Here is an 11,475-nt window from a genome sequence, read left to right as displayed (position 1 = left end):
TATTTTATGTTGAATCGGATGATTAGAAAAGAAGGACAGTAGCCTACCAGAAAACGTTTCTTTATGGAACCAATCTGTTATAATTGTGTTTCCCTTTACAATCAACATCAAATCCAAAAAGCTAAGACGGCCATTATTCTCGTATTCGATTGTAAAATTAAGTCTATCATGATAACCATTAAAGTGATCCAGAACATCTTGAACGCTATCCCTCGGAATCTTCATAATAATATCATCCACATAACGTTTATAAAACGACAAATGGATGTCCAATGCACTCAGAACACTCTCCTCCAAATCCTCCATGACAATGTCGGCCAATGTCGGGGATAAAGGGGAGCCCATTGGAGATCCAAAAGTCTGCTTATATGTGACACCATTAAACGTGAAAAAAGTGGAAGCCAAAACAAATTGGACTGCAGTAATAAATTCAGCGCGAGATAAACTTGTTTTTTCTTTTATAAACTTCCATCTCTTTTTTAAACCTTCCACAACCAACTCAGAAGGTACGTTCGTAAATAACGAAACCGCGTCCAGTGAGATTAAAATCTCCGATTTCTGCACATTTATTTTCGATAGGTCAGTACATAATTCAAAACTGTTATCGACGTGGCTCTTTGGTTTTGGTAAACTATCAGCTAAAATTTTTTGCAAAAAAGCTGCTAAATTATATAGTGCCGTGTTGACAGATGAGACTATTATTCTAAAAGGAACGTTCTTTTTGTGAATCTTTGGGAGACCATAAGCTTTTGGTAATTGCTCGAAATTGGCCGTTTGAATTTATTTAGTTGTTACTTTGTCGAGCGAAACATTTGTTTATAGTCTTTTTAATTCCAGCGTCAAATGGCAAAAGCTCAACTGTGTTCAGCTTTGACGCTTGACGCTCGTTTCAGTCAATTGCTTGTTTTGACGCTCGCATATTTGATGCTATTTCGCCTTCTACCGATGAAGTTGGTCACGTGACCAGTTTTGACGCCCAAATCAAGCGTTGAGCGTCAGCATGAAAAGGCCCCTTTATTCTTTTAAATAATTTATGTTGCGGTTTCCTAGATTGATCTAGATGAATAGTGTTATAAGAAAATTGACAAGTGAATCACAGCAGACCTCTTCAAGAAACAGTATAAGTTTCAATATAATATAATATCGTAATTATAATTGCGTTAGTCACCTAACATTAAAAAAAATTCATTAAATTCCTTTCTTCCTCCTAAAAATAGTGAATTTTTAAGATACGACAATATTCTTTTCGGGGTGCGATAATTATTTTTGTAACGTATATAAAAATATAATTTATATAAAAATACAAAGAAATTATTACATATTTTATTTATACATATACAAGTACGTTACGTAAATATAACATCATGTTCGATCATCGTTATTAGCTACTTTTTTACAAATTAATTATTTCATGATTTTTAGGAACACTTGCGAGACATCTTGCAAGAGCTTCTTAAGCATATAACATATACCGAGAAATCTGATGAAAAACCCAATGATTTTATTAAATGTTTAAGACAAGAAGCTGCGAAATGGGCATGTGTCCTCGGTGACTCCACTTGCAAACATGCTGCTACTTTTAAATTATATAATATAATGAATTTGCGCGATACAAGTACCATAAAGTACAAATTTTCTACATTTTATTATTTTTTCTCGGTATTGTACAGACTTTTGCCAGGGTGGAAGAAATGGGCATATTGTAATGCTTTAGTGAATAATGATACTCTTTGGAGGGATGTATTTGATACATGGATAAACGAAACAGACAGTAAACTTTTGGAATATTTATCTTGCTCTGCGTCTCCTCATATTATCATCGATTTCTTAACAATAATAGTTAGCAATTTGAAAATCTGTGATTCAAAAATGCCAAACTGCAAAAATGTAGTAATGCATCGCAATGATCTTGTGAACAGTTATCTTCTTACTGTTGCAAAGCATGCAAAGGATAACGATGTATTGGACTATATATTAAAAAATTTTGATAAAATAATGCCATGGTAACAAAAGCTTTTTTTGATAAAAACATATTTTTTATGACGTATGCACATATTGTAAATGTTTATAATATATACTAATTACAAACTTGTCGTTTGATTTAATAGGGATGAAGTCAGTATGGATGTAGTATTAATTAATATCATTAACCATGTGCGGTCTAAGGAGCAACTCGATAAGGTAAATTTTATAATTAATTCAAAAACTATTCCACTTTACTAATACTTTGTTATAAAACTTACTTATTTAATAATAGATTTATTAATTATATCACATCCCATAATTGCGCTGAAAGCCGAAACTAATTGCGTCAAGCTTATATACTTCGAAATAATAACAAATCTTATTTATGATTAATGTTAAAATAATCCATTTCTAGATACTTGAGTTTGTGAAAGATTATTGGAAGCAAATAAAAGAATCTATTAAGGTTGACTATTCTAAGTTGGATATTTCGCAAGAACTAAAAAGAGAGGTACTTATACATAACACAAGACTTTATACATATTTTCTTATTTTTCTAGATATTTATTTTTGTACGTGACGCATATAATTAAGTAACATTATATTTTAATGGCTCGATACAATATAATAATATCTCGTTAGATTTTAATAGTAAATAATTTATTATTGTTTATTGCTGGTGAACTTTAGAATAATTTAGAATAATTTGTTTTAGCTATATGGAGCTGTAAACAAAATTATAAATTACATTAATGTGAAAGTATTGACTGTTGAACAAAAAATAAAGGCACGCTTGTCCGAAATTACAAATCAGCTAAATTACTTTTAACATCTTGTGCAGAATTAATGGATTGTAATATAGTGACACATATTTACTTTCAGTGCAGATAACATTTTATTTAGAACACTCTGAACATATTAGCATCAAAAACTCAAAAAACAATCTTTTTTTTTGGTTTCTTCTACCCCTATTTCATATATAATTTATTTAAATTTGGTTGACTAGACCCAACTTTATACGCAATCAAAGGTTCATATACGAAATTTACGAAAACAAAGCTTCCTCTATGAGGAAGCAATAACGTCAATCAAATTAATCGGAATTCGGTCGAAGTTCACCTTAAAAACGATATAGAACAAGACTAAGTTACATAAGAATTACACATAATTATAAAAATAAATTATCCAAAATGGGTAATTAATTTTGAGACCTACAGAAAGTCATACTTCAATTTATAATAAAGGAATAAATTTATATGTTTGTCATACGTTAGATAAAGTCTATAGTATACTTAAGTCAACAAGCGCAATATTGCTAATTTATGTTGTCCATGTTTGGTAAAATGCGACAACGCAGTAAGAAAATTTTCCTCTATTTTTCCTGCTTTTATTTACATTTTATTAATCAGGAAACGTCAGATCCGTATCTTTCGTATTATGAGCGATCCACTTGCTGACTTTCTCCTCGATTTCTGCGGTGAACACTTCTTTCCAACCGCCTACCTTTCCTTGTCGGATAAATGCTTCGGGCTTTATCGCAGAACTGATAGACGCCTGATTCACCATGTAATTTTTACGGAAATTTTCTATCTTTAAATGGTCCACTAACTTGGCGATTTGCTTATCGCTGTAAGTCTTACCGAAGAATGCAATGACTTTCTCGATGATTCCAGATAAATCCTGCGTAAAATAGATGGAAATATTTCAAAGAGTAATATAATATAAATGTTTTTATAATATATATTTTACATTTTTTACCATTTCAATTTAAGAGATGGAATTCTTCAGGACGAATTCTGCAGACAATTCTTTGTATATAGTACTAAAGTATTTCTTGATTTACCTTTATCAAATCCTCGCAGAAAAGGAATAACAAGTTTTTTCTGTGTCTCACCGCCCAAGCTTCTTTGATATGCTCCCAATACGGTTCATAAATCGCTAAATTTACAAAAAGAAAAAGCAAAGATTCGGTAGAAAAAAACGTTAGTTGAAAAAAAGAAAGATAAATTAAAAAGTCGATTGAGATTCGGCGAAACTTACTATGATTGCTCATGAATTGATCACAGAATTGTTCGAGAGTTCCCCGATACTGGTAGACTTCCATATCCTTTTGGAAGTTGTACCATGAGATTATTACGTCTCTTGGATTTCTCGCAACATAGATAATCTGAAAGAAACTAACATATTTCTGAAAAGAGTCATCTGTAAACTGCGTTTTTGTTATATTTTACTAATTCTGACATGTGTTACTTGAGATAAAAAAAACCATTATATTTACTTTTAATCACTATCTTAAATTCGTCGAATGTAACAACTCGAGTATACATTCGTGTCCTATATTTCAGATTAATTAAATTCAATTATAATGACGAATTCTTTAATGAGTTAAAGAAAATTTCGATGAAATCAAAGAGTCGTTGTTTACTGTAATTCTCTTTAATTTTTAACATTTCTTTTATTACTTCTATTTTCTTAAATTTATATATTTGTAAATATATGTTTAATTTGAAAAGTGTTCGATTATAAGCTCACCTTACAATCGCTATTTACGACTGTCGGCAACAGATCGAAGGGCATATGGCTCTTGATAAAACGCGGCGCAGACTGATTTTGTACGAGGTCGATTGTATACATATGATCATCTATTATCGCATCTAAACTAAAAAGAAATCGTAAATAAAGTTTCTTGATTCACGAAGTTTTATTAATTAAGTAACGAAATATTACTTACAAGGGAACGGTCGGAAGTGTCCCTACCCGATTTGGATGCGCTTTGGATATGTTGTTGAGCATAAAAAAAAAACAGACTCGTATTTTTTTTTGCGGCGTATCTCGACGTTTAGGGGTTGAAAAAACCCCTAAAAAATAACGACCGATTTGGATGCGCTTTGGATATGTTGTCGAGCATCAAAAAACATTAAACACGGGTTTTTTTTTGCTGCTTATCTCGACGTTTAGGGGTTGAAACAACCCCTAAAACATAACGACCGATTTGGATGCGCTTTGGATATGTTGTCGAGCATCAAAAAACATTAGACACGGGTTTTTTTTTGCTGGTTATCTCGACGTTTAGGGGTTGAAACAACCCCTAAAAAATAACGGATTTTATAGTTTTTAGCGAATATCTTCGAAAATATAAGGCGTATGAAAAAAAGTTTGGTACAAAAGGTTTATGGCTTTTTGTGCTCTTTACAATGGCGTAATCAGATTTTTCAAATTTGTCACATTTTTTAATTTAACCCCACTCCCACCTATTATTTTTGCCAAATATAACAATTTTTCCAACACAAATTTAAGATCGTCAAATGCCAAATACATCCATGTGTATTTTTATTATGATACCATTATTAGATTTTTGGCAAGACGAGATGATATGTGGTATAGGCGTCGCCCTGTAGGTAGGAGTTGCGTTATTTCTGTTCAGTTGCGCCGTAGGCTTAAAAATTTCCATTTCAACTCCGGGATGACCGAAAGCGCTGATGCAAAGGCCAGCGCAAGGCACTGACAGCGAGAGGTTAACGCTATTTCGAGAGTCCTAGACTAGCAACGGAATGTCGACTCCGACATTATAAATACCGCCGAATTGTAAGATCGGGCGGGCAGTCGCAAATCATAATCTGAACGAACACGTGCGTCACATTAACCGCTACAATAATATACTATCCCGGTTACGGCACAACAAAATCAACAACCAAATTCACGCATTTGAATATCATTTGCTTGTGTCATAATTCCGAAAAGCAAGCATTTCAGATCATAAGTCTAAAGTGTAAAAAACTGTGTTGTACGCTGTCGTTTTGTGAACATGTAAGTGCATTTTTATTGTTAACTTTTATTGGTTTCTTACGCTTGTTACTTTTTTCTTTGATATTGAATATAACTTTTTATTCAGCTCTTACTCAATCTTTGCCAGTCTTGCCAGTGACTATATAATCTTTTTTGTTCATAAAATGTCACGTTGTAAGCACCTACTATAGTATATTGTGCACCAAGGAGAGAAAGCAGCGTTTTTCAGACGAGTGTGAAGTTTGCCACCCGAGCCAAAGGCGAGAGCGGCAAATCACACGAGTCTGAAAAAACTTTCGATCCGAGGTGCACACGATATTTTTCACAACACTAGTTGAAAAGTTCGACTTTCATGCCTAGAGAGGGGCGAAAGTGACCAATTTCACGCTAGGGCGGCATAGCGGGCGGAAAGTAACCACTTTCCTTTCTAGGGAGGAAAGTCCAAGCATGGAAAGTCGAACTTTCCGTGGAGGTGTTGTGAAAAAATTATTTTTGGTTAATAAAGTTAATTTTTTTGTTTGCTTCAAATTTCAGATTACCTCCTTGTCAGAGTATCAGAATATTTCAATATTTTTTATTGCTGTCTCTCTATTGTCATTACACACGCAAAACGCAGAATTATTATTCAGTTTTGATTAATTAAATTTTGATTCACATACCTTTTGTAATCAAGAAATAGAGAAGAGAAAGAGACGGTATCAAACCTAACATAAAAACCACTCCATTAATTATAAAGTGCTTCGGATGACGTGATATCTTTTCCTCTGCTTGGACTTTCATCGCATATTATGTCGTAATATATAGTAATGGAAATTTTTAAGCGTACGGCGCAACTGAACAGAAATAACGCAACACCTACCTACAGCGCGACGCCTATACCACATATCATCTCGTCTTGCCAAAAATATAATAATGGTATCATAATAAAAATACACATGGATGTATTTGGCATTTGACGCTCTTAAATTTGCGTTGGAAAAATTGTTATATTTGGCAAAAATAATAGGTGGGAGTGGGGTTAAATTAAAAAATGTGACAAATTTGAAAAATCTGATTACGCCATTGTAAAGAGCACAAAAAGCCATAAACCTTTTGTACCAAACTTTTTTTCATACGCCTTATATTTTCGAAGATATTCGCTAAAAACTATAAAATCCGTTATTTTTTAGGGGTTGTTTCAACCCCTAAACGTCGAGATAACCAGCAAAAAAAAACCCGTGTCTAATGTTTTTTGATGCTCGACAACATATCCAAAGCGCATCCAAATCGGTCGTTATTTTTTAGGGGTTGTTTCAACCCCTAAACGTCGAGATAAGCAGCAAAAAAAACCCGTGTCTAATGTTTTTTGATGCTCGACAACATATCCAAAGCGCATCCAAATCGGTCGTTATTTTTTAGGGGTTTTTTCAACCCCTAAACGTCGAGATACGCCGCAAAAAAAAATACGAGTCTGTTTTTTTTATGCTCAACAACATATCCAAAGCGCATCCAAATCGGGTAGGGACACTTCCGACCGTTCCCTTGTTAGTATTTTACATAAGAAAAAAACATTTACGTCCTTTAAAATTTTTTATTACATTTTGAAGTATAATTTAAATCTGATGAAATATCTTTGAGATAAAAATAAGGTAGCACCAAATAGACATTTAGAATTTAAATTTTATGTTTGATACAAAGGTTTATCCAAATCAACATTTTTTCCGATTACGGTAAATACTTAGAAAATGTTTTATTTCAATATTATATGTCTTTATAAATATTAGATGTGAAAGAGAGAATAATACTGTACCTACTCTATAAAGGGAAATCTGTCTTTTAAAGGTCTTCGAAGCGCTTCTTCGAAATTCATATCGTTCGCCACCAACCATACAAGTTCCTGCGTCACAGTCGTACCTAATTAGCACGGTGCATAAAATTTTATATTCTGTATTTTACTTATATTTGCATATAATTTTAAGCATTTATATAAATATTCAATGACATATATTTGAAACTTTTTGAAATATTCAATATTTTATGTGAGAATTTTGAAATCACGAAACTCTTAAAGAATTAACATACGAAAAATTATTTTAAAAATTTGTTGTAAAAGTATTTTATTTAAAAATTTGTATACAGTCGTATAAGATATAATAAATGCACTTTAAAACTATTAAAATTTATAAACGCCTGTTTATGAATTAAGTGTACTGTCTTAAATCATTAAATTTTTAGAAAGCTTAAAGATATTGTGAATGGAATTTGAATCAATTAAAGAGTTCTACTTCAAAAAGTATCATAGTGTTAGGTATGCCATATTATACAATAAAACTTTATATAAATTCATATCTTGGTATATTACGAACAAGTAAGGGAGACCGGAACTAAACAGTCTGTTTTTTTCGGTGCCGATTTTTAACAACAAAATAAATAATTTTAGTTAAATGTGGTATACCACTGTAAAGAGTGAACATTTAGCTACAAAATTTATTTAGGAAATTTTTATCTACATCGCTTTGTTTAACCGGTATAGAGCAAAAACGACAACGGTGGAAAAATTAAAATCTCAAAAATGCCGGGGTTAAACAGTCTACCCCCCGGGATAAATCAGTTTCAGGTTTGATCGCCCATGAAATATTAGATATCTACACTGGATTCGTGTTCAGCATGCATTACTCTTTATAATCAGCATGCATTTATAATCACGTACCTCGAGATTTGGAGAGCAAATATTATTGCAGATATTACAAAATTTCCACGCGCAGAAAATTTCACTTTTCACCACGAAAACACGTTTGCCTCCGTAAAAATCATAACACGGCAGGTAACCTGCCGAAACTCCGTTGGTCACATGGGTACCATAAGCAGCGTTTACAATGTTAATAGCGAGTTCGCACAATATACAGGTTCCGAGATATTTGATTAGACATATTTACCCCGTAGACTTTTTAGCCCCGGTCTCCCCTACACAGTAAATCGGAAAGGACAAAAATTCTCACTCGCTTGTTTGAGTTGACATTGAATCTCGCACATATGAAAATTCCGTCACTTTATTCAAATACTATAATTTAAGATAAATTTTTATCTTAACGACAGTTTAATACATCCCTTTCTACAATTTCTCAATTAAAATTGAATTTTAATTTAAATAACTTATATACGTGAGTGTGAAGGCTAACAATAAGTTAATGAAGAATAAGGTTTTTTTTAAGTTTTAACGTTTGAAGTCACTTTGCAGGAAGCTTTATCAATCTTTGATCTTTTATAACTTTACTTTATTAAATTTAACAAAAGTCATACACGCAAGATGAGAGAGTTAACTCTAAATTAAAATACAAAAATCATTTTTAATTAAAAAAAAAAATTATGAGACGCTAAGAAAGTTAATTTTTATGTATTTTTTAAAACTTTATGAAAGTGAAAATTACGCAACACGTGACATTTTAATGATTGATACGACTTACCTGACCTAGGATAGGTAACGATCCATGTATCATCCGGACGAGTTTCAAAATTATATATTTTACTGCCGATCTCAACATATTTGTAAGGCAGGAACCATTTCTTCTCACCGATCTTAACGTGACCGCGCTTTTGAGTCGGATACGATTTCAATAACGCGTCCCGTAGCTCAATCCGTTCCACTCTCAGATTCTTGAAGGACATGCTTCGTTAACAACTTCTTCGACTAAGTAAACTACGATTTCTTGAATCTTTCTAGAAATCTCTCTCTCTCTTGAACGATGTGTTCCGTCTATTTACTGCCGAGTGGAAGAAATGCAGTCTTTGTTGTGACATATATACGAGTTTTCGACACAAGAACTGATAACCACTTGTACAAACACCCATAATCATATGATTACGTCGTAAGTAGTCAAAGAAGGCTGAACATAAAGATATAATTTCTGTGAAGCATCCCGGGAAAAAAAGATTATATATAATTATATATAAATATATATGATTATATATGAATTTTGTCTCTATATGATCATATATAATTGTATATAATTATATATGATTATATATAATTATATATGAACATATATAATGATATTATATAATCATATAGGGTTATATATACTTCCATATTTTAAGGTAGATGGCACTGTGTGCACCTTACGAAACAGAGAGCGCAACGACCGCCTAGAGTCGTTGTGAATGAACTTCAGTTCGCTTCCTACCTGCCACGAGTACAGACTATATTCTTGAACTTTATCCACCTTACACATATGAATCTTATATGGATCCATATATGAGTGCATATATGATCTATTGTTCATATCTAGTTACATTTGGAATTATATATGTCCATATATAATAATCATATATGGACCCATATCTAATTTTATATATAGAGACAAAATTCATATATAATCATATATGTTTATATATAATTATATATAATTATATATATAATATTATATATAATCTTTTTTCCCGGGATAATAATTCTTAATTTATGTGCGTGATACATCAATTAAGCACTTATAATAAGGAAATAAACAAGTATATCGACATATATTTATAACAACATTATAATGGATTTACAATAATACATATAATACAGCTTATACGAATTGTGTGGGTGCGTGTTTCGACCATTAAAAACGTGAAACTAAGCTTTATAATACTTTTGTTGAAAAACTTTCCATACCACAGTCCTATCTATTTAAAACATAATTATGTAAGAAATTTAAAGGATTATTTCCATATCCATATCTTTTAAATTGTCAGCGATCCATTTGTTAAATTTCCTTGATCCCCAGTGTAAACATTTTTTTCAACTACCCGTCGTCCCTTGCCGAATAAACATTTCTGGCGGCATTACAAATCGGCTGATTCGCCATCGGATTTTTGCGGAAATTCTCTGTTCTCATTAGATGCTCCACTAACTTAGCGATCTGCTCGTCAGTAATTCTTACCAAAGAATACAGCGATTTTTTAATGTTTCCAGGTAAATCCCTTACAAATAGATGAAAATGTTACGTACGTATAGAATATCTTTAAAATAAATGTACGTAGTATTCTTAATTATCTGCTATATTTTGATTATGATTTAAAATCTAAATAATGTTATCAAATTTTAATTTGAAGAATTTATTTTAATTAATAAACTTTTATTTATGTTAATAATATTTAAAATGTAAAAAATTATTCAAAATCAAAAATATTCTATTTTCTCCTACCTCTTGAGAGAACAAATTTGACACGTGTCGTAATTAAAAAAAAAAACGTTATCTTTTATAGGAAACTATGCAATAAGGTAGAATTTTCTTTTATCTCATTTTTATCAGATCTTCGTAAAAGAGAAGCATCATATTTGCTCTTTGTCTCACCATCCACGATTTCTTCACATGCTCCCAATATATGAACTCCATATCACTGAAATTGCCGGAGATTAGGTTTTTAGAATGATAACTGAGAAAACAATCAACATCACGCAAAGCTTATCTACTGTGGCCATTCATAAAATTAGTACAGAATTGTTCCCTGATACTGCATCCGTTTAAAAGTTTTCTCGAGAAAATAACACGAGAAAAAGCACGTCTCTCTGATTTCTTGCAACGTATCTAGGAACAAAAATAACGAATCGTGTTGTCTGTATAAAGTTTTGGTTTTCTAATATATCTCTTTAACTTAACGTATAAGTTCAGATAAAAAACAATTTGTCTCCCAACATTATATAAATCGGCTGAATGCAATAACTCGAATAGGGTAACTTCGGTATACGCCGCACCTAAGGAA

At 31.9% G+C, this 11,475-nt stretch overlaps 1 protein-coding gene across 1 annotated transcript; it reads right to left on the bottom strand.

The window, feature by feature from the left end:
* Nucleotides 1-3,340: 3,340 nt before the first annotated feature.
* On the bottom strand, nt 3,341-9,396 carry LOC139786240 (sulfotransferase 4A1-like). Its single transcript, XM_071725401.1, has 6 exons — nt 9,195-9,396; nt 7,545-7,644; nt 4,498-4,624; nt 4,006-4,132; nt 3,809-3,903; nt 3,341-3,645 (listed from the first exon to the last, which is right to left on the bottom strand). Exons 1-6 carry the CDS (start codon nt 9,394-9,396, stop codon nt 3,367-3,369), a joined length of 930 nt encoding a protein of 309 aa, XP_071581502.1. The 3' UTR covers nt 3,341-3,366.
* Between the last annotated feature and the right edge of the window lie 2,079 nt (nt 9,397-11,475).

Source organism: Temnothorax nylanderi, unplaced genomic scaffold, assembly GCF_030848795.1.
Source record: "Temnothorax nylanderi isolate EJ_2023f unplaced genomic scaffold, tnyl_v1.0 TNYL_tig0990_pilon, whole genome shotgun sequence".
NCBI lineage: Eukaryota > Metazoa > Arthropoda > Insecta > Hymenoptera > Formicidae > Temnothorax > Temnothorax nylanderi.
This window is presented reverse-complemented; position numbering and strand designations above follow the sequence as displayed.